General features: G+C 35.3%; 1 protein-coding gene across 1 annotated transcript in view; it reads left to right on the top strand.

Annotated features, from left to right (window-relative positions):
• Positions 1-17,397, top strand: part of SEC24B (SEC24 homolog B, COPII coat complex component) — a 43,922-nt gene extending 26,525 nt beyond the window's left edge. Inside the window, exons 8-24 of the mRNA XM_032186645.1 lie at positions 286-388; positions 1,296-1,422; positions 1,992-2,101; positions 3,085-3,197; positions 4,300-4,418; positions 4,769-4,824; positions 5,148-5,354; positions 5,963-6,086; positions 6,720-6,878; positions 7,353-7,526; positions 8,174-8,284; positions 9,004-9,179; positions 10,796-10,933; positions 11,847-11,951; positions 13,021-13,113; positions 14,774-14,877; positions 15,513-17,397. Of these exons, the coding sequence (XP_032042536.1) occupies positions 286-388; positions 1,296-1,422; positions 1,992-2,101; positions 3,085-3,197; positions 4,300-4,418; positions 4,769-4,824; positions 5,148-5,354; positions 5,963-6,086; positions 6,720-6,878; positions 7,353-7,526; positions 8,174-8,284; positions 9,004-9,179; positions 10,796-10,933; positions 11,847-11,951; positions 13,021-13,113; positions 14,774-14,877; positions 15,513-15,627 (2,134 nt within the window). The 3' untranslated portion in view covers positions 15,628-17,397. The remainder of the gene's footprint in view (positions 1-285; positions 389-1,295; positions 1,423-1,991; positions 2,102-3,084; positions 3,198-4,299; positions 4,419-4,768; positions 4,825-5,147; positions 5,355-5,962; positions 6,087-6,719; positions 6,879-7,352; positions 7,527-8,173; positions 8,285-9,003; positions 9,180-10,795; positions 10,934-11,846; positions 11,952-13,020; positions 13,114-14,773; positions 14,878-15,512) is intronic.
• Positions 17,398-23,649: the final 6,252 nt, after the last annotated feature.

Genomic DNA, 23,649 nt, shown 5'->3' with positions numbered 1-23,649 from the left:
GGATGAATAAAAGCTGTCGTTTTAAATTGAGCATTGTACCTAAAGCAGTTTTTTCCTTTGTTTTAAGCTTGTTTTTCTGTATTTGCATTGCTGAAATTGGGGAAATTTTTTTTTGATTCTTCAGGAGGATTTTTTAATCATTTTCCATACCTTTTGTGTATCTTTAAATCAGTTTAATTAAATATGTGGTTTCTTAAATGTCAAAGTTCTTTAAAATCAGGTGTTAATATGACATTTTTAGCATCTTTTGAAAGTTTTCAACTAAGTGTTTTTATTTCTTTTCAGTTCATTTCGATGTACGCTGACAAATATTCCACAGACACAGGCTTTATTAAACAAAGCTAAGCTTCCATTGGGTTTGTTGCTACATCCCTTCAGAGACTTAACGGTAAAGTAGCTTACTTTTTAAAAAATATATATTTGATGCACATATATATATATATATATATATATATATGTCCCATTTTGTTTTAGACAGAAAAAAATGTAATGAAGTATAATAGCTAAATTTAGCAATTCCAAAAAAAAAAAATTTGCAAATTAAAAACGAGGCAAAAGAAAGCTTGCAATTGCTACCTCACTGAACTTTGTAAAGGCTTTGGACATGCCTGCCCTTACTTTTTTTTTTTTTCTTGGAATGACTAACCAAGATTTGCTTGCTAGTAGTTCTCTGAAGCTCTGAATTAAAGTTTTGATTGTTGGACTCAGAACTGTCATATACCTCTTAAAAAGGTGTTTACTTTGCTCTCTTGAAAAGGGGTGCTAATGGGACTGTTACTGGCATGGTAATTGCTGTCAATAGAATCTGAGCACAATATATGATTGAAGCCTTGTTCAGAACTCCTAATCCACTCTTTTCCATCTAGTTTGTTTATAATTATTTAAAAGGTGAATATCTATCTAGTGCAACCTTTTTTTTTCCATATCCCTTCTGTTCTTTGACATGTAAGGTTTGCTGTCTAGCAATGTTAGTCAAACAGTCATCCTGTCTTTGATAATTTCTCTTACCATAGTAGCCATGTTATCATAACTGTGTAATTTGATTTCATTAAAGATTTTATTGCATTGAGGATTAATGAGGTTGGATTAAGATAATTTTAAGTATTACTTATAATTTTAAAGGGAATTTTTAATAGGCATTGTTATTGCTACATGAAAATGGTCAAAAAAAGATAGAATGAAAGATGATTGAGGATCTAGGCTTTTGAAGCTTTTACGCACTGTGCAGTGCAGTGATGTTCTCTGTAAAATGTATTACATTCCTTTTGTTACAGTTTTCCTTTGTTTCTTTTTAGCAATTACCAGTAATAACATCAAGCACGATAGTGAGATGCAGATCCTGCAGGACATATATCAACCCTTTTGTTTCTTTCATTGATCAAAGGAGGTGGAAATGCAATCTGTGCTACAGAGTTAATGATGGTGAGTTTTGTAACAGAGGATGCTTGCATTAATATCTCTTTCAAGTATTTGCATCATAACCATCCATGGGGTACTCCAAGTGGATGCTAGTATAGCTCTTAAAATGTTTTTTTAAATCTCTAGGTTTTAAGTCAGACATAGCATGCATTTCCTGAAGGAAAAGGTCTTTTTGCAATTCTGTAGGAGACAGAGAGGACGTAATCAAATTACACTGATTACTTCTGTAACAAAATGAACTTACTCCATCATCTGCTATTGCAATATGCAAATGGTAGGATGATGGGAGCTAATGTCTGCAATCTAAGCCAGATATTATCATAAGCAATCCAGATTGAAGCTGGTTGTGAAATACTCTTTGCATTTCTGTTTTAAATTTGGAGATACACTACTACTGAAAACAAAGCTTTTTTCATTTCTAGCTATTTACCTTTGATGTTATGTGGGATACTTGAAATGTTATGTATCCTTAATTATTTTTCTTTAATTAATTGCAATGTCTGCGTTACTTTAGATTCCATAATGGTTTTTGTTTGGTGGCAAACATAAATTTTGGAAACTTTTTTTTGTAGTTCCTGAAGAATTTATGTATAATCCTCTGACACGATCTTATGGAGAGCCGCACAAACGTCCAGAGGTCCAAAATTCTACAGTGGAATTCATTGCTTCCTCTGACTATATGGTAAAAAAATAAAATAAAATAAAATTCTAATGGGGATTTTCCACAAAATTGCACATTAATATAAATACATTTGAAATTAATATGGCATATTATTTCAGTGGTACATATTAATTTTCCCATGAAGTTTCTGTAAGACCATACAAAAGTTCATATTTGATTTTTGGCAAATGCATATATTGAGAGATTTGTCAGTTAAAGGCAATTACAATGTATGTAGCTGCCCTGTGCAGTTTAATGTTGTATAGTCTGTTTTGAGTCTGATGCAAGCTAGTTTTTGGGTCTTTCCTACATTATTAAGAAGTTTTGAAAGACCGGTAGAGAAATAATAAAAGAATTAAGTTGGGTTCAATATTTTAGTTAGTAATCTCACAAACATGATCCTAACTAGGAATCGACCTTTAATTGCTGTGGTAGTATCCTAGTTAGAAGGATAAACAAGGCCTGGAAAGAGGTCCTGTTCACAATGACAATATAACCACAGCAAAAATAAATTGTTCTCTTAAATTAGAATTGGAACAGGGTAGCCAAAATGTTTGGAAGTGAATAAATACAGCTTCTTACATGGTTGTAAAAAGGTTGTAGGTAGAATATTGCAACTCAGATTAATGGATAGCGTTGTCCACATTCGGAAAGAATCGTTTTGAAGAGCATATTCTGTATCTGACATGAAAAACAACAACAACAAAAAACCTGTTTGAGTTCACTGTTGGAAGGAGAGACTGAAATATCCGATTTCCACTCAGAAGCGTAACTTGTGCTTATTGCAAATGGGGTTTATTAACCACTGGGAATTGTGTTCAAATCTATTCACATGACTGTTAGTTGTTTAATTTCATTTTATTGCATGATGTGTAGTTTGTATTATTCTAAGTATTCCCTTTGCCCACTTCCCTTTCTAATGACTAAACACTTTTACTATTTCTTTTAATATGATTTTTGAATTATTTTACTTTATTTTTTGTTTGTTTGTTTTTACTTTGTAGCTTCGTCCTCCTCAGCCTGCGGTATATTTATTTGTTTTAGATGTCTCTCATAATGCAGTGGAGGCTGGATATTTGACAATACTCTGCAATTCATTGCTGGAAAACCTAGACAAGTAAGATTATAAATAACCTTTTCAAATTACCTAACAGGTGATTATGAACAATACTAACCTACAGTTTTGAAGAAAACTTGCATATAACATTTAAATGAGCTGTCTCTAAAGGACAGATGTTCTGTTGCATGAGATCCTGAAATGACACTTACATATCTTAAAGCCAGGAACAATAATAAAATAAATAAAACAACCCAGCTGAGAGGCATCTTCCTTTTATGTGATTAAAGATGGATCTGCAAAGAATATTTAGCTGTAACTTGTAACAATGTGTTGATTCTACAAACATCTGAGGTGCTCTTTTACGTTTAAGAACAACAAAAATAATTAAATTACAGCAATTAAATTCATCAGGTTTTGTGTGCTGAAGCAGCTGAGGTGCTGCAAGCTGGAATGCTGTGACCACTAGTGTGGACTACCTTGTTGAACTGTGTTGTCAGTTTTTAGTTCACAGTCACCTAGATCAACCAGTGCCACTTTCTGTATATTCCTCATTTTTGCACTGGAACAATATGTGTGGGATTTTTGTTGGTGCTTTTATGTTGAGGATTGATAAACTTCACTATGGTCGTGTCTTTTGGAAACTGATTTTTCATCCTGTAGAGGATAAAAAGAGGATGAAACTATGAAAATTATTTTCTAAAAAGTTGTGTTAGGAAATTTTCCTTTCTGATATCGACACCAGCATGTACATATAATTCTTCTCTTACATTTATTATACATCATTTTTTGTTCAGAGTATTACTGTTATTTTGTTAACAGATTTTCAGAAGCATACTAATTTACTTTTTAGGAGAATTCATGAAATCTCATGCAAAGCCTACGCAAAAATCAGTATATCCAATTAACTTATATCCAGATGGCAAGAACCAACTTTTGCCTCTTACTTTGGTTGAAAGTCAAGGTTTTCAGCACTTCACAAGTCATATTTGCAGTCTACAAATTCTAGAAATCCCATTTAGTTTTTCCGTCTGTGTTTTTAATGCTATATATAAAAATATGGTCCACAGGATAACTAAATATTGCCTTGTAGAGACACTGGATTTTGGTTTAGAGAAATTCAGGGCTTAATGGTTTGGTTTGTTCTGTTTTAATGTTTTAGGCTGCCTGGAGACTCAAGAACAAGAATAGGGTTCATAACATTTGACAGCACTGTTCATTTTTACAACTTGCAAGAAGGTTTATCTCAGCCTCAGATGCTGATTGTTTCAGATATTGATGGTAAGTAACTACGTTTTTGAGAAGCTCCCTTTTTTTTTTTTTAATCCAATAGAAAGATTGTGTCTTACATGTTCTGGTATTAGGGTAATTTTATTAAAATGAGAGAGAATATACTTTTCAAAAATAGTCATATACTTTTTGCAGAATAGTTGGTGTTTTAACAAGAGAAATTCAAATGTTACTTTTTTATTTGAACAAAGCAAGCTTTGCTGAGACTGCTTTTTACTCTAATAGTTATCAGAAAAGTAGACCTTATTTAGTGACACTTATATCTATGGGAAATGAGCTGTTATGTTCTATTTGAATGTTATTTTTTATTTACTAAAGTGTTTTTTCCCTTTTCCCTACAGATATTTTCCTTCCTACACCAGATAGTTTACTTGTAAATCTCCATGAAAGCAAAGAGGTATGACTATTCAAAATAGATCACAACATTGAAGCAGTTAAATATTCAAAATAGATTTTAAAAAAAAAAAAAACAAAAAAACACTTAATTCAAGACTATATGTAATGTGTAATTCCAGTGTTACTTTTTAATGATAAAAATATTACACTTTGTTCAACATGTAGTATCCATGTAGTTTTAAAAGTTCTAACTGTTTTTCCCAATTTGTTTAAACTGAGCTGAAGTATTTAGTACTGATTTGGTCATGGCACTACAGCTTTTTAGAAATAACAGAAAAACTTAAGATTGTAAATCTCATAAGAAACTTTCCATCTGTTTTGCAGCTGATAAAAGATCTGCTGAATGCATTCCCAAATATGTTCACCAATACACGAGAAACCCACAGCGCTTTGGGCCCTGCTCTTCAGGCTGCATTTAAGCTGATGTCTCCAACTGGAGGTCGGATATCTGTGTTTCAAACACAGTTACCATCCTTGGGTGCAGGGCTTTTGCATTCCAGAGAAGATCCCAATCAAAGGTCAAGCACAAAGGTATAAAAATTTCATTAATTATTCATCTCAGGAGCCTAGGGACTGGACGTTTGAGCCTAGGGACTTGCATCATCTACAGACCAACTCTTGTTTTTTGTTTATAGCAATTCACTAACTTTTAAATGTTCATTTTCTGTGCATGTATGATCACTAATTCATACATGCGTGTGTTTCTTGACAGCAAAACCTTTTTTTCTTGACAGCGAGAAGAAACTGCAGGTATCTTTTGACTCAATTCATTATCAAACAAGGCTTTGAATATATATTTGTCATGTATGTATGGAACTGTACACCTAAAGCACGATTTCTTATTATTTTTGGCGTTTTAAATGAAGTATCTAGTAAATGTTAGAGTTAACATGAATGTTTATTTGCATGAGAGTGTAAACCTTTTCCAAGGGAGTATTATACCTGCTTGTAAAGATGTTCTAAAAGAATGTACAACATGAAATAATTTCTGCAGGTATTTTGAAATGCCTATAAAATTTTGCTTAAAATAAACTTGCTTATGATACTTTGCTATTGAATGGTAAATGTGTTGTACCTTAAATTCTTATGGAAGCACAATCAATGTTTTAATTCTTTCTCGTGTAACTTTTTCACCAAAGGTGGTCCAACATCTTGGTCCAGCTACGGATTTTTATAAGAAGTTGGCATTGGACTGTTCAGGCCAACAGATTGCTGTGGATTTGTTTCTCTTAAGTTCGCAATATTCTGATCTAGCTTCTCTTGGTAAGGAGTGCCTAATATATGTATTTATTCCTCCCAAAGTGTTGTCTGTCTTTGAAAAGCACAGGCTACTTCAGAAATTCTTTGATCTTGTAATTCTTTATGCACTCTTGTAAATGCAGCTAATACTGCATAGGAATTGACTTCGAAGTTGATATCAGTGAAGAGCAGGTGTATTGGATTGGTGGTATCAAAGACAATTTATTTTGAGATTTCAGTTTTAAACGAGAAAGTTCTCTTCTGCTCAAGAATAGAAAACAGGTAGATGGCAGGAAACAAATGAAGTTTAATCATAGGAGGAGAACACAGTTCTCACCTCTGAGTATAAATAGGATTTGTCTCTGCACGCACACTTAGTTTTATGCCTACATCATTAAATATTCTTGCAAGCACTCTGTGCTACCCTTGGCAGCTAAGACAAGTTATTGAAGTAAGTGTATATTGAGGTAACTGTGTCTTGGAGTGACTTCTTAATGTTTTCAGTGGCCTGAGTCAAGGCCAGCTCTTGTCGTCTTACAGATGCAGTTCATATCAGGAAAAAGGTCAATATAGATGTGACTTGAAGAACATTGTACCCAATCTTTATGTCCTGACCTCATGGTTTACCTTCTAACAACATCTTTTCTTCCTTCACAGCTTGCATGTCCAAATACTCTGCTGGGTGCATCTATTATTATCCATCTTTTCATCATATCCATAATCCTGCTCAGGCTGAGAAGTTGCAAAAAGACCTTAAAAGATACCTTACGAGGAAGATCGGTTTTGAGGCAGTTATGCGCATAAGATGCACAAAAGGTATATTGTAAACACTCTTACAAATGGGAAAACAGATGTAAACATGTTAACTGTCATTTTGAATGTGCTTAGTCTTCAACAAGATTACATTTCAGTCTGTTTCTTTCACTGAAGAATCAGATTTTTGTCACCTTTACATCAGTATGTGCCATTAGCTTTTGCTATTTGGATATTAGTTTTTTTTGTTATATTTTGTTTCGGTTTTTAGTTAAGACTGCACCATTTCATTTCAACCAAGTTGAAATGTGTAGTGTAAGAACATTGTTCAGTTTGGAGCATTCAAAATTGAATATGAAATGTATGGGATCACTCTGAAAAGTGTGATGATTTCTATAATAACTGATTCTGCTTAATATTTGGGATAAATATTTTTAACTATATTTTTAAAACATAAGGACTGTGGGCTTTAATTACTGAAGGAAGTTTTTCATGCTGTTACAACCTCGTTGTCTGAATTATTTCATCTGCTTCTAGGTCTTTCTATCCACACTTTTCATGGGAACTTTTTTGTACGATCTACTGATTTATTATCCCTCGCCAATGTCAATCCTGATGCTGGATTTGCAGTACAAATGTCCATTGAGGAAAGTCTCGCTGACACATCCTTGGTTTGTTTTCAAACAGCTCTTTTGTATACTTCCAGCAAAGGTAAATGCATTTAAATGAATTGACCACTGTTTTTGTTTGGTTTGTTTTTAAGGTGATGTTTGTATAGCTACTTGCGCAGCCTTCTGTTGAACTTCATAACTTAGGGGAATCTTGTCAAAGTTAGGGAACCTGTTTGGCCATTAGTCACATAAGATAAAACTTCATAAGCTCTATTTTGATGGAAAAATTGTATTTATCTCAATTTTACATAATCTTGTTCAACAACTTGACTTAAAAGGCATATCATTGTTATAAGCAGTAACATATTTGGCACTTAATTTATCCAGAATCACAGAGCTATGAAACTGGTGGATGCTACCAGGGGGGCATAAAGAATAGCAGCTACTTTCTGTTGTGGAGGATGCCACAAATTTTAGACTGTACTTCATCTGTACAGTCAAAAAAGCTTTGTGTGGACATTATAAAGTAGTTCATGTTATGAACCTGTGTTCGTTATTCAGTTGAATACTTGAGAGCTTTTCAGAATTTGAGACAGGAGTGAGAAATGGTGTTACAGCAAACGCGTGACTGGTGTGTTTTCACCAAGAGTGCATCTTGGACAAGAGAAGATGCACTGTAATGACTGAATTCGGATACCTCTTCCTACCAAGCAGTACTGTGTGATGATTTCTACGTATTTTTATTAGGCGAACGCCGAATTCGAGTGCACACACTTTGCTTGCCTGTAGTAAATTCGTTGGCTGATGTATATGCAGGAGCAGATGTACAAGCAGTTGTATGCCTCTTAGCAAACATGGGTGAGTTTCAAATGTCTTTTCACATGTTCTCTTTTAAAGTAGCAAATGAAGCCTGGCTATTCATTTTCCTGTTAGTTTTTGTGGGCTTTAAAAATAAAAACGGAGATGGGGAGTGCTGACATCTCCACTTTCTGTGTTAGTTCTCTGTGCTTTCAACCTGCCGTTGCTAGATTGAGGATTCTTGCTTACTCCCTACACAAGGGCCACAAGCAGAGGTTTCATAGATTGATCTCTGTTTGTGAATGTTATGGCTCCATGCAGGATTTTAGTGTGTGCCTTGTTGTATATGAGTAGTCAAATGAATTACAAGAAATGAACAGTACTTCTGTATCTTGTCTGAAATGCGCATTCAGTCCAGCAGGTGGCTTCCTCCAACCAAAAGATTTGCAGCTTTTTCTTAGCAGAGAAAGATGGGACTGAAGTTGCACAAACTGTTATGCCGTGGAAATGATGAGAGAACATTATTTTGGATTTTTTGTCACAAGAATTGTTGCAAATCATCTTGGATGTACAATAGCGAATAGTTTAATCAATAGCTAACCTACTTGCATAATACTTAAAACATGATGTGTACATAGTCTCAGGTTCATACTACAGCTTAAATCAAGTGATAAAACTTCTACTTTTATTTTTTTTAAGCATTGTAAAAGGAAGCTTCTGTATGGAAAATGGAACGAATGAGGTCAACTCTACTAACCTTTTCTACTCTAATCCAACAGCGGTGGATCGCTCAGTTTCATCTAGTCTCTCAGATGCAAGAGACGCCTTAGTTAATGCTGTGGTAGACTCTTTGTCAGCGTATATGTCAACTGCCTCAAATCTGCAGCAGTCCATGCTGATAGCACCAAATTCCCTCAAGCTGTTTCCATTGTATGTTTTGGCTCTTCTCAAACAGGTATGTGTAAGCTAGTAGTAGCAGCAACGTTTGATTCATTGTTCCATTGGAGGAACTGAGCAATGTCCTTTCCTATAATTATCGAAATAGAGTTTTCCTTTTTGAAATTCCAGGACAGAAACAAAAAATGACCAAGCTTATTTTAACTGATGAGTGCCTGAATATTGTTTGTTTTGTTTTGTTTTTACTTGAATTTTTAAAATATATTTTGTTACTTGATTTTAAGTGAAAATCATAATGTATATTGTAGCAGCAATTCTTAGATTCTTTTGGCAACTAATTAAAGTTGCCCAGGGGGTTGTTGTAAGGCTCTTATTAGTACTTAATTTTATTTTGTGAAGAAAAATCATACGGTTTTCAGTGCACGTATTTGTGTTTTCAGGTACTAAGAAGGAACATTTAAATTCCATGGAAATGAAATGAAACGTATTAAAGAAGCTAAAGTGAATAGTTTAAAGTTCATATAAAAGTAGTTACTGCTTTTTAATTTTTTTTTTTAATATCTTTTGTGTTAACAAAAGTCATACTTAAGTATAATGAGAGTTTACTGCAGGGTTTTATCTTCAATAAATCTCATAGCTTCAAGATATTTACTACTTGACAGTTGAGTGTTCATTTGTTCTTATTATAAACAAAGATTTATGTAAATTCTGTAAGAAATATGATCCTGATCATGTATTTTCATTTGGCTTTGTGATGATTTCAGTGTCTAATATACTGATCAGGACTTCTTAGCAGTCATGTAAGCAAAGCAAGTAATAGGGGGGAAAAAACAACCATGTTTAGTATCAGGAGAATCTGGGTAAAAGATAGCTTAGAGTAAGAGCTGCTGAGAAAATAAGTAATTTATAGAGGTTTTACCTTTATTAACAATACTAAGAAACTAAAACTGGAAAAAGAGGACTTGCATACACAACTTTGGTGGAGAGGTGAATTTGCACATAAGTTGTAGGAATATTCTCCATTCAATCAGAAGATGGTGCTTTCTCCGTTGTGTTGTTACCAAGAGAATAATCTTATTGGCTCCTTCTAGGGGAGAGCTGAAAAATTCAATAGGATGGAGAGTTACGAAATAAATCTTTATTCTATGAGAGCCTGGTTTCTGCTATAAGATACGTAAATATATTTTCATCCCAGAGCTTTTCCTTACCATTTCATCTTTGCTAATATAAAATCAGATTCCATCTTACTATCCACTTGAGTATCATTTTTGAACCCTGCTGGGCTCTCATCTTCCTGTGTCACTGTGTCAGTGAATTTCAAAGGCCAGTACCACTCATAAAGCATGAAAACGTGTAGTGCTGGTCCCACCACATTAAAGTTTTACACAAAGTGGGGGATTTTTGTAAATCTTTCTTCTTTTTCATCAGTAAGAAGGGAGAATGGATAAAGTTTTATAAGGTATTCAATTTGTATTTAATTAGGAATTTTTCTAGCATAGCACACGTTTTTATAATAAATTGGGATTTTCTGATGTATCTAGGTAAGATGCATGTCTTTACAGAAGCTTTGTTATCTTTAACTGACAATCCTCCAAAATAAGAAATACACTGTTCAGGTGTGACGTAGAATATAGGTTTCATGATTAACAATATTTTATTTTTTTTTTTTAACAGAAAGCCTTTAGAACAGGCACTAGTACACGTTTGGATGATCGTGTGTATGCGATGTGCCAGATTAAGAGCCAGCCTCTCATTCACTTGATGAAAATGATACATCCCAACTTGTACAGAATAGACAAGCTAACTGACGAGGTAATGTACAAAGCCTGTTTTGTAATATTTTCTAGTTTTAATAGTGTCACTTAATGTGCTGCAGTAATTAATTTGTGTATATATACACACACATATATATATTTATATGCAGGTACGATAGTATGTTATGAAGAGATCTGTTTTTTTTCACCTTCTTTCAGTGATCACAATAATCTCATGTTTTTCAATAATATAAAGAAAGCAGAGAAGGTTGTATGCCTTAGATGGCTATCCAGTGGTTTTGTGTGTTAGAACTCTCAGTGGGAAATGGATAAAATTTGGTAGAGAAGACTAGGTATTGTATATTGAAACCAGATAAAGTTGCATGAAATAACAAACTTTCAGTGGTTCCTCTGACTGATGTGAATGAAGCAATTATACTTCAAGATTGTCATGATCAGACTGAGGAAGTACTTTTTTACAAAACAAGTTTTAATTAGTAAGCCCTTCATGAAGGGAGGCAGCCTATGAAATGGATGCGTTTATTTCTAATAGTAAGAAGTAAGACTAGATACAAGAAGTAAGACTTAATGGTCATTTAGTTTATTTCTGTTATCCAAGAGGGGAGGCAGTCTTGTCACAGCCTGCTTTAATCTGAAATTATGCTGCGAATTTCTTGCTGGTGTTTTGTTTTGTTTTCTTCAGCATTGCTCTAACCAGATTGTTTGATCAGATCAATTTTAGTGCTGTGTAGCCATTCCCATATATAAGTTTGAAAGTGTTTTTAAACAAATTGGTTGATCTAAGTGAACGTTTTAGATTTAACATGGCAAATTATTATATGAGAATTCTCAAATCATTTGTAGAGATTACCAGTGTTTTTCTTCCTATTTTGTCACACCTGCTTAAGACAAAAATACCAAATTACAATTTATTATTATTACAGTATTATTGACTGTTGTTTTCTTTACAGAGTACAATACATGTAAATGACAGAGTTGTTCCTCAGCCTCCTCTTCAGAAGCTATCTGCAGAGAAGTTGACAAGAGAAGGAGCTTTTCTTATGGATTGTGGTTCAGTAAGTGACCAGTTTTGCACGTTCCTGTTTTTAAAAAATAAAATAATGCTGAATTGTTGAAAGCAGGCAACTCAACCTTAGCTGTATAATGAACCAGCATCCTAAGTAACCTGGGAATAGTCTGTGTTCCGGTAAAAAGCTTTCATATTTTTGATCTGTGGAAAATCTCTAATCAAGATTGCACATTAAGGTTTCAAAGGTTCTTTTTTTTCATGCTAGACAAATTGAAATATGCCAAGAGTTCATATCAAGTTTTTTTTTTTTTTTTTTTTTTTTTCTGGAAGTAATGGATTTCCACTTTGAAAATTTCCTTTTAACGGTTATTAAATTGCATGCACTATAATCTGTCTATAACAACGCACTTGTCATTGAGGGAGGAACTTTTTCAGTTACACATAAATGTAAGTAGTCTTATGCCACGTGAGCCATATACCATAAGAGTTGCAAGAGTTGAGGGATTTGTAGAGAGTGAATAAAACCTGTAAATGCAGTTTAAGTTAATCATAGGAATTATCCTAAAAACACTTAATGGGTTATAACATTATGCTACTCTAATAATGCAATAAAATACAGTGCTGTAATGGCACTGTAGAAGGAAAGTGCATTGAAGTTCAGGTGCTGAGTATGAATATCAAATTAGTTTCTGTCTTCAGATGTCCAAAATAATTATTTTAATGTGTTTTGGTAATTAGTGCTTTACTATAGCTTGTTGAGATTGGATGTCAGTGTGCAGTAACTGACACTGGTGTGACTTTATAAAAATCTAGTTTTTGTATTTTAGGAGGTAATATGCATTAATTGTACCAATATAGACATGTCCTGCGTCCTTTCAGTATTTGTGTTTTAACTGGGTTTTGGACATTTAATCATCTTTTTTCCACATGGTACCAATTGTTACTAAGTCGATGTACAAATAATGAATATAGAGATGTGAATTGCAACTGGAGCTCTCAGGTGATCAATTTGCATGACTGGTGTTTCCTGGTAATATTCCAATTTCATTACTATTTGTCTCTTTCTCTAAAATGTATGCAAGGCCTTTACTAAAAATGATTCTGACATCTTACAGGCTTTTTATATTTGGATTGGAAAAAACTGTGATAACAACTTCATAAAAGATGTCCTTGGATACCCAAACTATGCGTCAGTACCACAGAAAATGGTAGGCGTTTTAATCACCTGTACTGCATAACGCTTACGTTTGGAAGCTATATTTAATCTATTTTTTTCTGAATTGTCAGTTTTTAATTATGTAACTGCGAATTTTTTTTTAATGGACACAATCTAACTTCTTGCCAGCTTTATAGAAAACATAAGTTGTCAGTTTTAAGGAAAGAATATAAATGTGTTCACTGAATGTCAAAAAAATGTTCAATAATATAATTGGTTTGGGTTTTTGTTTGTTTGTTTTGAAATGAATTTGGGCCTACAAAAATATTGTGAAGTTGTGTAGATCATGTCTTGATTCATTTCTTTCACAAACAGTAGTTGTTAAGATTGAAGGGTTTTCTGTTGTTACGATTTTTTGAAATCTTACGTGCAGTGAACGTGGTGTTATATACCAGGTCTATGATATTTGGGGATAGGTCTGTATGTGAAGGGCAATGTAAAGGTCTGTATGTCAAGTAAAGCTAGGATTTGTTCAGCTTCCAGGCTCAAGTCTGGACAAACAAAATGGTTTTAGCTATTAGAACATTGAAGACCCTTCAATACGTGTTTCAGCATAGAAATTCTTACGTTGTAACCTGTGTCTATGATCTTCTATGGGAAGCGAAGCAGCAATTAGAGAGGACTCTCTCTTCTGTGGGGAGCGGTTCCAAGATATCAACAACTGGGGGATAAGGATGAACCCTGTTGAGATACTCTAGAAGAGTTCTGAATTGAATGGTTATATTCAGATGGTACCAAAAATGTGTGAGGCACTGTGGAAACATAGGAAGATACAAAGGGAAAAAGCAAAAGAGAAGCAGTTCTTCTGAGAATAGGTCAGAAAGAGTGGTGAGCTTTAACACTACTATAAAATTGGACTGCTTGTTCAAGGTTTTGTATTTTGCTTGTATTACCAAGATAGAATTTTTCCCTCTGATCTGCCAGTGGTATTATTAATTGACAGTATTTTCAGGAAAAAAAAACTTTAATAAACAAAGGATGGCTTTTTTTTTGAGATGTTAAATAGCATTTATTGTAATGAAAAATTAGAGAAAAAAGTAACATACAAAGTTGCCATCTTTTGCTTTTAAATTCTATTCCCCATTCATTTACTACAACGGCAGTAACACAAAAAAATCCTTCCTGATATAGATTTGTGTTAAATTATTTCAACCCTGGAGTTGATATATTTAGTTCAGTGAATGCCTCAAACAAGCGTTTTCGTGGTGGTGGATTATTTTTTAAGCTCATTCCCCAACCAAATAATCCCTTATCTTTGCATTGAATTTTGCTTACAGTTCAAATTTTGTTTCTTCGCGTTTCATTTTTTCAGTGGTGCAAAAGACAACATACAGGAACTTGATTGATGGGGAAAGAAGGCAGGAAAACTGTGAAAGCGGCATTTTAAGAAGATTACTGTTTACATGAGCTCACTTTGCAAAATCTTTTGCACGTAAAAGGCAGTTTTAGATAAAGGTGTACTACTTCCTGTAAAACAGATATTACAGAATTGTATTTTAATCTGAAGAAAAAATGTGTATATCCAGTACATGGTAATTCCATAATAGAAATTGTGGTTATTCTGGCATTGGGCCATGTCTTGAATATGAGGATCTGTTCTTTAAAATAGTTCTGATATTAAAAGGTAATTTCTTTCCATTACCTTCAACCAGACACAGCTTCCTGAGGTAGTTGCACTTTCTTCAGAAAGGACGCGGTCTTTCATAGCCTGGCTGAGGGACAATAGACCTTTAAGCCCAGTTCTTCAAGTAATAAAGTAAGTATTTCTGTTAGATACTGAGTGATTATTGGCAAGTTGTACTTACAGTTTCTAATTGACGCTGAAAAGTGGGGGTGTCTAGCTGAGAAGAAACCAAATGCCATCTCCTCTACATTTGGTAGAGTGCTGTTATCTAAAACCCCTTTGCAATGGAGGTCTGTGTATTCTGTTGTCAAATGAGGAAAAAAGGAAGAAAAAACATTCAAATTCTGTATACATAGATGTAATTTCTTCTGGGTTCAATCAATATTGGGATTTAATATAACACATTTAATATAACACATATAACATAACAATGAACTCAGAATTCATTGCCATCAGCATATTTGCTTACATCTAAACACTAGATCACTTTTATGCTTCAGTTCTTGAGCTTCTACAAGATACTTTAAATGCTATTTCACCTATCTTTCTTCCATGTTACGCTTGTTGAGAAGATGCTGCTGTTTGATAGTCATCCCAGACTCCGGGGTTTTTTTCTTAACTTTGGGTTATTTGTACTATAGTATCTTGGGACTGAATGTAGACTTCAAAACACAATAAGCATTTCATTAGAATTTATGCCTTTACTTGAATTTACAGCTTATCTCTTGCTAAATGACTAAAATACGTTCCTCCATCTATTCTTTCAGAGATGAGAATCCTGCCAAGACAGAGTTTTTTCAGCATTTAATTGAAGATCGGACAGAAGCAGCTTTCTCTTATTATGAATTCTTACTTCATATTCAACAGCAGATTTGTAAATGAGCAAGGAGTAAACTAGAAGAAGAATCCTGACTCCAGATAGAAGCATTGGCTGAGAGAAGTACATGGAAAGTTACAAAAGTGGATGTTCGTTCTTCACAATATACAGTAATCAGCGCTGGTTGGGAAACTTTACAGCTAAAGGAGAAGATGTATACATTTCCAGAAGAGTTTTGCAGATTTACTTCGGTCTAAAAGTGCTAGGGATGATGAAGCTGTTTTCAGTAGTAAACTTTCAATTGGTTTATCCACGTTTCCAGTAGTGCAGCGGTATGGTGCTCTGTTTATTGCAAGCTGGTGATTCTATGTAGCTATGTGGGATGATATTTCTTACTGAAATGTACAATTAGGTAAAGCCTTTTTTTCTTACGTTTGTTATGGTAGCCCTTCAAGATTCAAATTCTTAACAGACATGTCAAAGGGCAGTGCTGTATGTTGGTTGTTTATATGAATTTCTTCTTAAAAGGAATGATTCATATTTAGTAAAGACTTCGGCAAATTCCCTTTGAAAGTTGTAGAATTTCACTAAAGTAAATGAATTGTAGAAATAAAATATATAATGTACATAAGTATTACATTTGTAAAGAAAATGTAAAAATGTAACTAAAAAAAAAAAAAGAGACTTAGCTCAGTGTGCTGAATTGTTGAGTGCTCAATGATGAATTGTTTCAGTCCCAAGCTAGACAGTGAAGTTGACTATTAAAACATGCTTAAAAAAAAATCCATGTAGAAGGAACACAGCTTCTTGTTCTGTTTAATTTGTAGGTGGATTTATTTATGATTGGCTTACTAATTAAAAATATTTTGCTTTATCATGTGTTTTTATATTTATGCAAATACTATCTTTTTGCAACTGAGCTATATATTGAAGAGAACATGTTTACCACTTCATTTTGCAAACCTCTGGAAGGGAGGAAAAAACGTTGCACTCTCTGAAATGAGCTATCAATACAATACAATAAAGTTCCTAGAACCCTCCTTATGTATTATCCTAACGAAGACATATCTGCTAACCTTGTTTTACATTTTGTAAACTGCTGTAGTCTTGGTCCAGGTTTTCTGTAACTTTTGTCTGCTGTTTAGAGTAAGCATGGGTAATCGCTCAATCTAACTTGACGGTATGATTTCTGCTGTGATCTGAAGGGGGGAAAAAAAAAGGTGAAGAGGGGTGTAAAAATGAATTAGCTTGCAACAAGGGAAGGAAAGGCTTTAAAATACAAAATTTCAAAATGCGGTCACACATTCACGTTCGTACATCTTTCCAAAACCTTGTTCTTGGTAATGTTTTGGTAACTTAATTATGAAGTTTCAGATGGATTTAGCTCAGACTTGGAAACTTTGTTGTGAAATTGGGATGGTTTTGTTTCAGTTTTTGTTTTTGTTTTTAGAAGCACATTAGAAATAATTAACAAATTATAGTCACTCATACATAGTACTTTCTGTTTGTTTGTTTGATGAAATATAACTAAAATGATTAAATACCCAAAAGTAAATAATAATTAGTATGATTACATTTTATTTTAAGGTAGTCTTGAGAATGTTACCGTGTTACGTAACTGCCATATCCCCTGAAAGCAGAACTTGAATAGTGGAGAAAAAATGTTCTAGCTATGGTTTGGAAATGCTTTAAAAAAGGTACCCTAGTTAAATTGTTCAAGTGGTGTTAGTCTGCATGTTACCATCAACCCCTTGTTTGGGGAAAATATGATTTACATGTGTGTGGTCCTTAACTAAATGTCTTTAAGTTACCTAAAAGAAACTTACCTAAAAGAAGTTACTTGAGATATTTTTTTTCCATTTAGTAAATTATCATGTAATAAATGTCTGAGGTGATGTTGAATGTTGTCCCTAAATCAGACCACCAGGATTTTGGTACTGAAATGCTTGTTCATAGATGGCTTCACAGTGGGTGAAAGCTACACGCTGCTGAAGACTGGGGCATCTCAAAAATTATTTGTAATTGCAAAGATGAGAAGAGCGTGTTACAATTTAAGTGCCCCATGACTTGTGAGCTTGGTATTGAATACCTAGGAACATCCTATTCCATGATTAATTGCAATGTGTTCTGTAAAACCATTATTTAAAGCTTTATTCTTCTATCATTTTTTGTATATGAAAAATTATAACAAGTACAGCAAGAGCTATTTGTTCAGTAAAACCCTAACACAGCACAGAATCTAGGGGTTTTGTTGTTGTTGTGACTTATTTAAATTAGTTAGTGGAGCGCATGCGCTTCCTGACGGATCTTTGTTTTCAAATTCAAGACAACAGTCCCACAGAAATATTTTGAATTGAAACATCTTTGGATTTAGCACGTTGATTTTAGTGTTTTGAACAATAGAGTATCTGTAGGTATGGAAGTAGCATCTGAAAGATGGCTTCACTTACAATGGCTTGGATCACACCACTGTACTGAAGGTGCGTGCCAGAAAATGAATCCCCATGAAGACTCACACTGTGAAACTCGAAAGATTTTTGCCCACCGGATAATATTTTGGTGAGGAGATAAGAGGTAAGCTTTTGTATCTTTTTAAAGTGTTGAACTGTCCCTTGAGGTTCTCTGACTGTTTTAGGGATTGTTTTTTTTGTGGTTTTTTTTTCGCAAAAAGCTTTCAACTCTGTCGTATGAATCACGCCTGTTTCATGAGAAGTTCAAAATCAGCTAGGGGAAAGATATACGAGCCCTGGCTAAGTAAGTCTTTTGGGGAATTGATTCAAATTCTCTACATTTTAAATACAGCTGGCATCCCTTTCCATTTCTTAGTTGTAAAAGCCACATTGTTTACATCTTTTAACGTCAAAGGAATATGTGAACTGCTGATGGAGAAATTACAGTCCAGGAGGCTCTTAGAGTAGTAAAGACATGTAATGTAGCTCCCGGAGAACCAGTAGTAAACATAATTGTGTATTAAACTTTCACACACATCAGAAATAAGCCTATTTGTTAATTTTGATGTAGAGCTTCATATCTCTGGAAAAAAAAAAAGATGAGTGGGCGCAGTTGACTTTGGCTTTCTGTACATTTTGACAGATACTGAAAAGATGTTTTTCAGTCATTAGTGGTGGTGTTTTTTTAGCAAGCCAAAATGAACTGTCAGTAATCCTGACAGTCAAAAGCTCTTTAGTAATTTCAAATACGAAATATTACTTTGGTGTTGACCCCAAACACATTTCAAGAACTCCATTTAGAATAAATAAATAAATAAATAAAAATTCCAAGATAGTGGGACAGACCTGGATTTTTTTAGGGTGTACTTACAATCTCAATCACTGATTTCAGTAGTTGGTGTTAACTCATGTATGAAGGACTTGCAAGATCTTGAGTAAAATTTTTGACTGTGTTTTGTCTCAGTGCCGTCTTCTGATCTTGGACAGGCTGCAATCCTGCAAAAGCTTGGTGGCCAGTTTCAGTGAGTGACTGAAACAAGAAGGTTTGGAGGCCTGAGGCTCTCGCTGGCAGTCTTTGTCTTGCTCACATAGAAAATTCTCTACCAAATTCTTTATTTTGGAGGAGGAGAAGTGGCTTTTTTTTTTCTTTTTTTTTTTTCTTTTTTTAATTAATAGCATAGGTCATTGATTTGCATTCCTGCTGCTCATCCAAGAAAGTTCTTTATAGATACGGGTAGAGGAAACTGGAAACATACGGCGTAGAGGCCAGAGACCTCCCCGTGGTGGTACTTGCATGGTGTGAGCAGTGCAGGAGCTGAGAGCTGATTTCAAGTAAAATGAGTTTATGCTGAAACCTATCCTGAATTTTTGAGGAGTGGCAGCAGCCAGCCTAGTTTAGAGAAGCCATCTTCTTCCTCATGCTGCATTTCTAACAGACTTACCTGTGGTTTCATTCCCTGTGCAAAAGCTGTGAGGTCGCACAAAAGATTACCTAGTCCCTGAAAGAGGTCATGAGCGCAGGACCTGGTAGGTCTGTTCTCTCACGCTGAGAGCCAGCAGTGAAGGTACAGATACTGGGCATTAGCAGGCTCCAGTGATTTAATAAATACCTCAAACAACAGACCAGAACTCAAACAATTGCTTCAAATCTCCCAGCTGATGCATGGTGTAGATTTTGCTCAAGAAAAAATGAATTTATTGAATATCTCAAGTGTATCAGTTTCTATGTCAAGAATTACTGCAGTGACTTTAAGTGCAATTCTTCAGATTTTAATGCGTTATTTTTCTGATGTATTGTTTAAAAAAAAAAAAAAAGTGGGGTCTACATATGCTATCGTGTTTCAGGTTTTCATAAATGAGGTAGAATATGATCACTTTTGCAGAATTACAAAGGTTAAGTTCCAACAAAGCCTGCTGGACCCAGGTAATTCTGAGATTTAGTGTAACACTTTCTTCCTTTTTTTTTTTTTTTTTTTTTTTTTTTGGTACAGTGGTATTGGGAATTTTAAATGCAAGGGGAGAGAGAGCCTATGATGATTTATTGATGTATTTATCTGCCAGTTCCCTACAATTAAAAACAGAGCGGCCTTGCTTGCCTTTAATACGATTGACACTGGTGTAGTCAAATGCAGGAGGCTGGAAAGTTTGGCTGCAACTACTGCAAGTAACTGGAATTTGAGGTCTCTTGAGAATATTTGCTTGCAAATTACTGATGATTCATTTGCACAGCAAAATCCAAAGGCATCCTGTGGGGTTGTGTCTCGCAAGCGAGTTCTCGCATGGGTAGTGCTGCATACAAGAGATTGTTACAAGAGCAACGAAAATTCAAACAAACACATTATCAATGATTCTTCAGTTTTTACTCCAACCTTGAATTCTGATGGATTACAGATTATCTGCTTGCAGGGCCTTTGTCTTTCCTTTACAATTTTAATAACAAGAAAAAAAAAAAGCATTAAAATATTTCACCTATTTTTTTTTAATTTTCTTCTGAAGATCTTTAGCAGAAATGATAACTTTTATTGGAGATGCCTAATTAGGAATAGCAACCATACACAAGATTGAGTGGTTGCACGCTTCTGTAAGAGAGAAATTGGAGAGGGGAGGTGGCAAAACTTCTGGAAACACTTCAAAATTTGTACAAAAAAAAAAAAAAAAAAAAAAAAAGAGCTTTAGTATCATTTCTCTTGTACCAATTTACCTTTCTGATTTCTGTTGTATGTTTTCTAAAAGTACTGGGTATTTGATTTTCAGTTGTCAAGAGAACACCACCCCAGAGACATCCGCAAATGCAGATTTCACGTTACACCCTTCATCATTAAAAGAAAAGCACAAGTTCAAAAATTACATATTTTTTGACTGTTTCCAGTAGGAAAGAAGTTGATTTTTTTTTTCTCTGTTGGGTAATAAAGTAGTGTAATAATTTTTTCTTGCATTTTATCTCTTTGCCACATGTGTAGGAAGCCCCCCCCTTGTGAGGCACAGGCTTTGTGACTTTCTTGAGTGACGAGTTTACTGTCACAACAATCCTCAAGCATTAGGAAGAGTTGGTGATGATTTACCATCTTAGTAATCTGTTAGCCATAGAAAATGTCATTCTTATCAACTGTTTGAAAAAGAGTTTGTTTGTTTGTTTGTTTTTTAATTGTGTTAGAAAATCATTGAAGGGGATAAATAACATCTAGGAATATGCTGTCATTTGTTACTAACTTTTCGAGATACCGTGCTTTCAAAAAGCTTGACCCATTGTAAATCCTAACTTTTATGAATACAAAATGTTACTAAAAACTGAAGCTGAAGCAGAAAAAAACCTAAATGTGTCCTGATTCTCTGTAGTTAAGGGTTCTTCTCTGTTCCTTGGCTCTTGTGCCCCTGAACGTGCTGCCTTTGTTCTGAGCAGAGCTTAGGAGAAGCCAGGAGCAGGACTGGGCCCCCTGCTCTGTGTCGATTCCTGTGCTGTGAGCTGGGGGCACCTGGAGATGCCCGACTGCTCTGTGCCAGCCTGCCCCTGATGCACTGATACCTTGTCCTCTTGTTAATTTGCTTTTCTAGGGCTTTCACTTTTTCAGTTTAAATTTTTGATGGTGCTCCTCAGATCCATGAAGTGATTCCCATAAAGATGGGATATTGCTGCCCTTTCCCCTATTCTATTCTTTGTCATCCTAATGTGTTGTTACGGTGAACTTTGAACAGTGCTACCTTGGTCTTTTAATAAGTGTGTGTTATAAAATATAAGTTGTTATATGGCTTCTGGGAGAACTTTAAGAACAAAAAGTGAATTATCTCCTTAGTGGTGGTTTCTTAGGTAGCAGGAACAATGCTTTGGCTTCTTCCTAAAGCAATACTTTTGGAGTTTAGGACTTTATTATAAAAAAAATAAAAAGTAAAACCTTGCAGACAGTGTGTGTGTGTGGTGGAAAGGGACTAGGCCAGGCCTGCAGGACTCGGCGGAGCAAGAGTTAGGACTTCCATGAAGGATAATGTCAAAGGGAGGGATAATTCCTACCCCAAAAAGACCATTGCCACTGTTAGTGCCTGCAGCGTAAGGGGCTGAAACTTCAGCCACTGAAATTGTACCAAAATTGTTAATCATTCCATAGGAATTCACGCTTCCAGCTCAGCAGAAATGGATTAGAATGAGAAAAAAGCAGCCACCGAGGCACAGTACAGCGCCTCAGCAGAGGAGGGAAGAGCAATGACCAGATGCAACAAGCTCCTCGCAGGCATGACTCAGGTCCCAGGGAAGTGCTCCCCTGCTGTTTGGACAGCCTGGCAGCTCTGTAGTAAGAGCATAATTTATGATCCTCCCTCCGCCCAGTTGAAGCACTTCCTATTCCTGGAGTAAGAATTTCTCTCTGTAATAAAAGTCCGGCTCTCTTCCCCTCTGGCAGCACGCCTTCCAGCAGCCTGGTTAGCAAATTCTACCTCTGTGACACACTGCTCTATAAAAAATATGGAGATTTGGTCTGTCCTGGGTGAGCTGGGGCAGTGTCTCACCTCGCTCCTCTCCTAGAGCAGGAGGATTAGTAAGCTGACATGTTGCAACGAGCTGCTCCTCTGTGTTTTGAAGAGATTTTTGCTCTCTGTGCCCTGGGAGGGAACATAATTCTCCCTGGAGAAAAAAATATAAAAAAAAAAATCAGTCTGTCTTTGCACTAAATGATGGCCACGGTCTTGTTACCATGCCCAGAAAGAAGCAAAAGGGTTTTATGTGCTCCCCTCTTCACAGAAACATAGGAGTCCAGGTTTCATCCCTATGACTATGTGGAAAATTCAGGCTATTTAATAATGGCTCGGGGCCAAGTAGTAGGATTTGGTTTTTGGGAGGTGCATCGGCTCACTTTATTCCATTCTGCTATATTTTCTTTCATCCTAAAAGCTGACCCCCACTTGAATAGCCTTCAGGTCCAGACTTTGTTTTAGTGGTTGTACTAAAGCAACTTTGCTATTTGCTCCATTTTATACCCGTTTTTATGGTATCTGTGACTAGTGATGTTTCACTTGTATATATGCGTGTGTGTATATGTGTATGTATATATACGCAATGTTTGAGTGAACAGAGAAATACAAAGATGATATGTATGTAGACCTATCCTTGTCAGGTGTTAATGACATGTGGTAGTTTAGAAGTGAAGTATTGAGCAGATACCTTTATGAGGTATAAGATGAGAAAACCGAAGTTACAGCCAACAGATAATATTTAATGGAGGAAACTAAGATGCGAAACACGTTCCTTGGAGAACAAAGCAAAAGTTACCTCATGAAGCAACCTGAAATGTGAGAAATGCAAACAGAGGGTAGGATTTTTGGAGAGGCAAAGTCCTCGTTTTAAACAGGGTCGTGACACAAGCCCTAGCTGCTAAAATGTGCTGTTGGCTCTCTTGGCCCGTGGAAAAGACACACGGCTTATTTCCTAGAGCCCCCAAAAGGCTGACATGCACATTTTTCCTCCCCGAGCTGGGGACATGAACGAAGTGGGGGCTTTGGTGACAGAGCTGTGAGACGCTGATGTGGATGGAGCAAGTAGCTGCCAACAATTTCCTGTAGATAGAAGTCTCTGGGAAATAATGAACTTCGCCGGGGCTTGCTTTGGCGTCTGCCTGCTCCTCGCTGGGGCAGCAGAGAGCACTCATCCCG

Source organism: Aythya fuligula, chromosome 4 (genome assembly GCF_009819795.1).
Source record: "Aythya fuligula isolate bAytFul2 chromosome 4, bAytFul2.pri, whole genome shotgun sequence".
Lineage (NCBI taxonomy): Eukaryota > Metazoa > Chordata > Aves > Anseriformes > Anatidae > Aythya > Aythya fuligula.
Note: the sequence above shows the minus strand (reverse complement) of the source record. Positions and strands in the feature narration are given on the sequence as shown.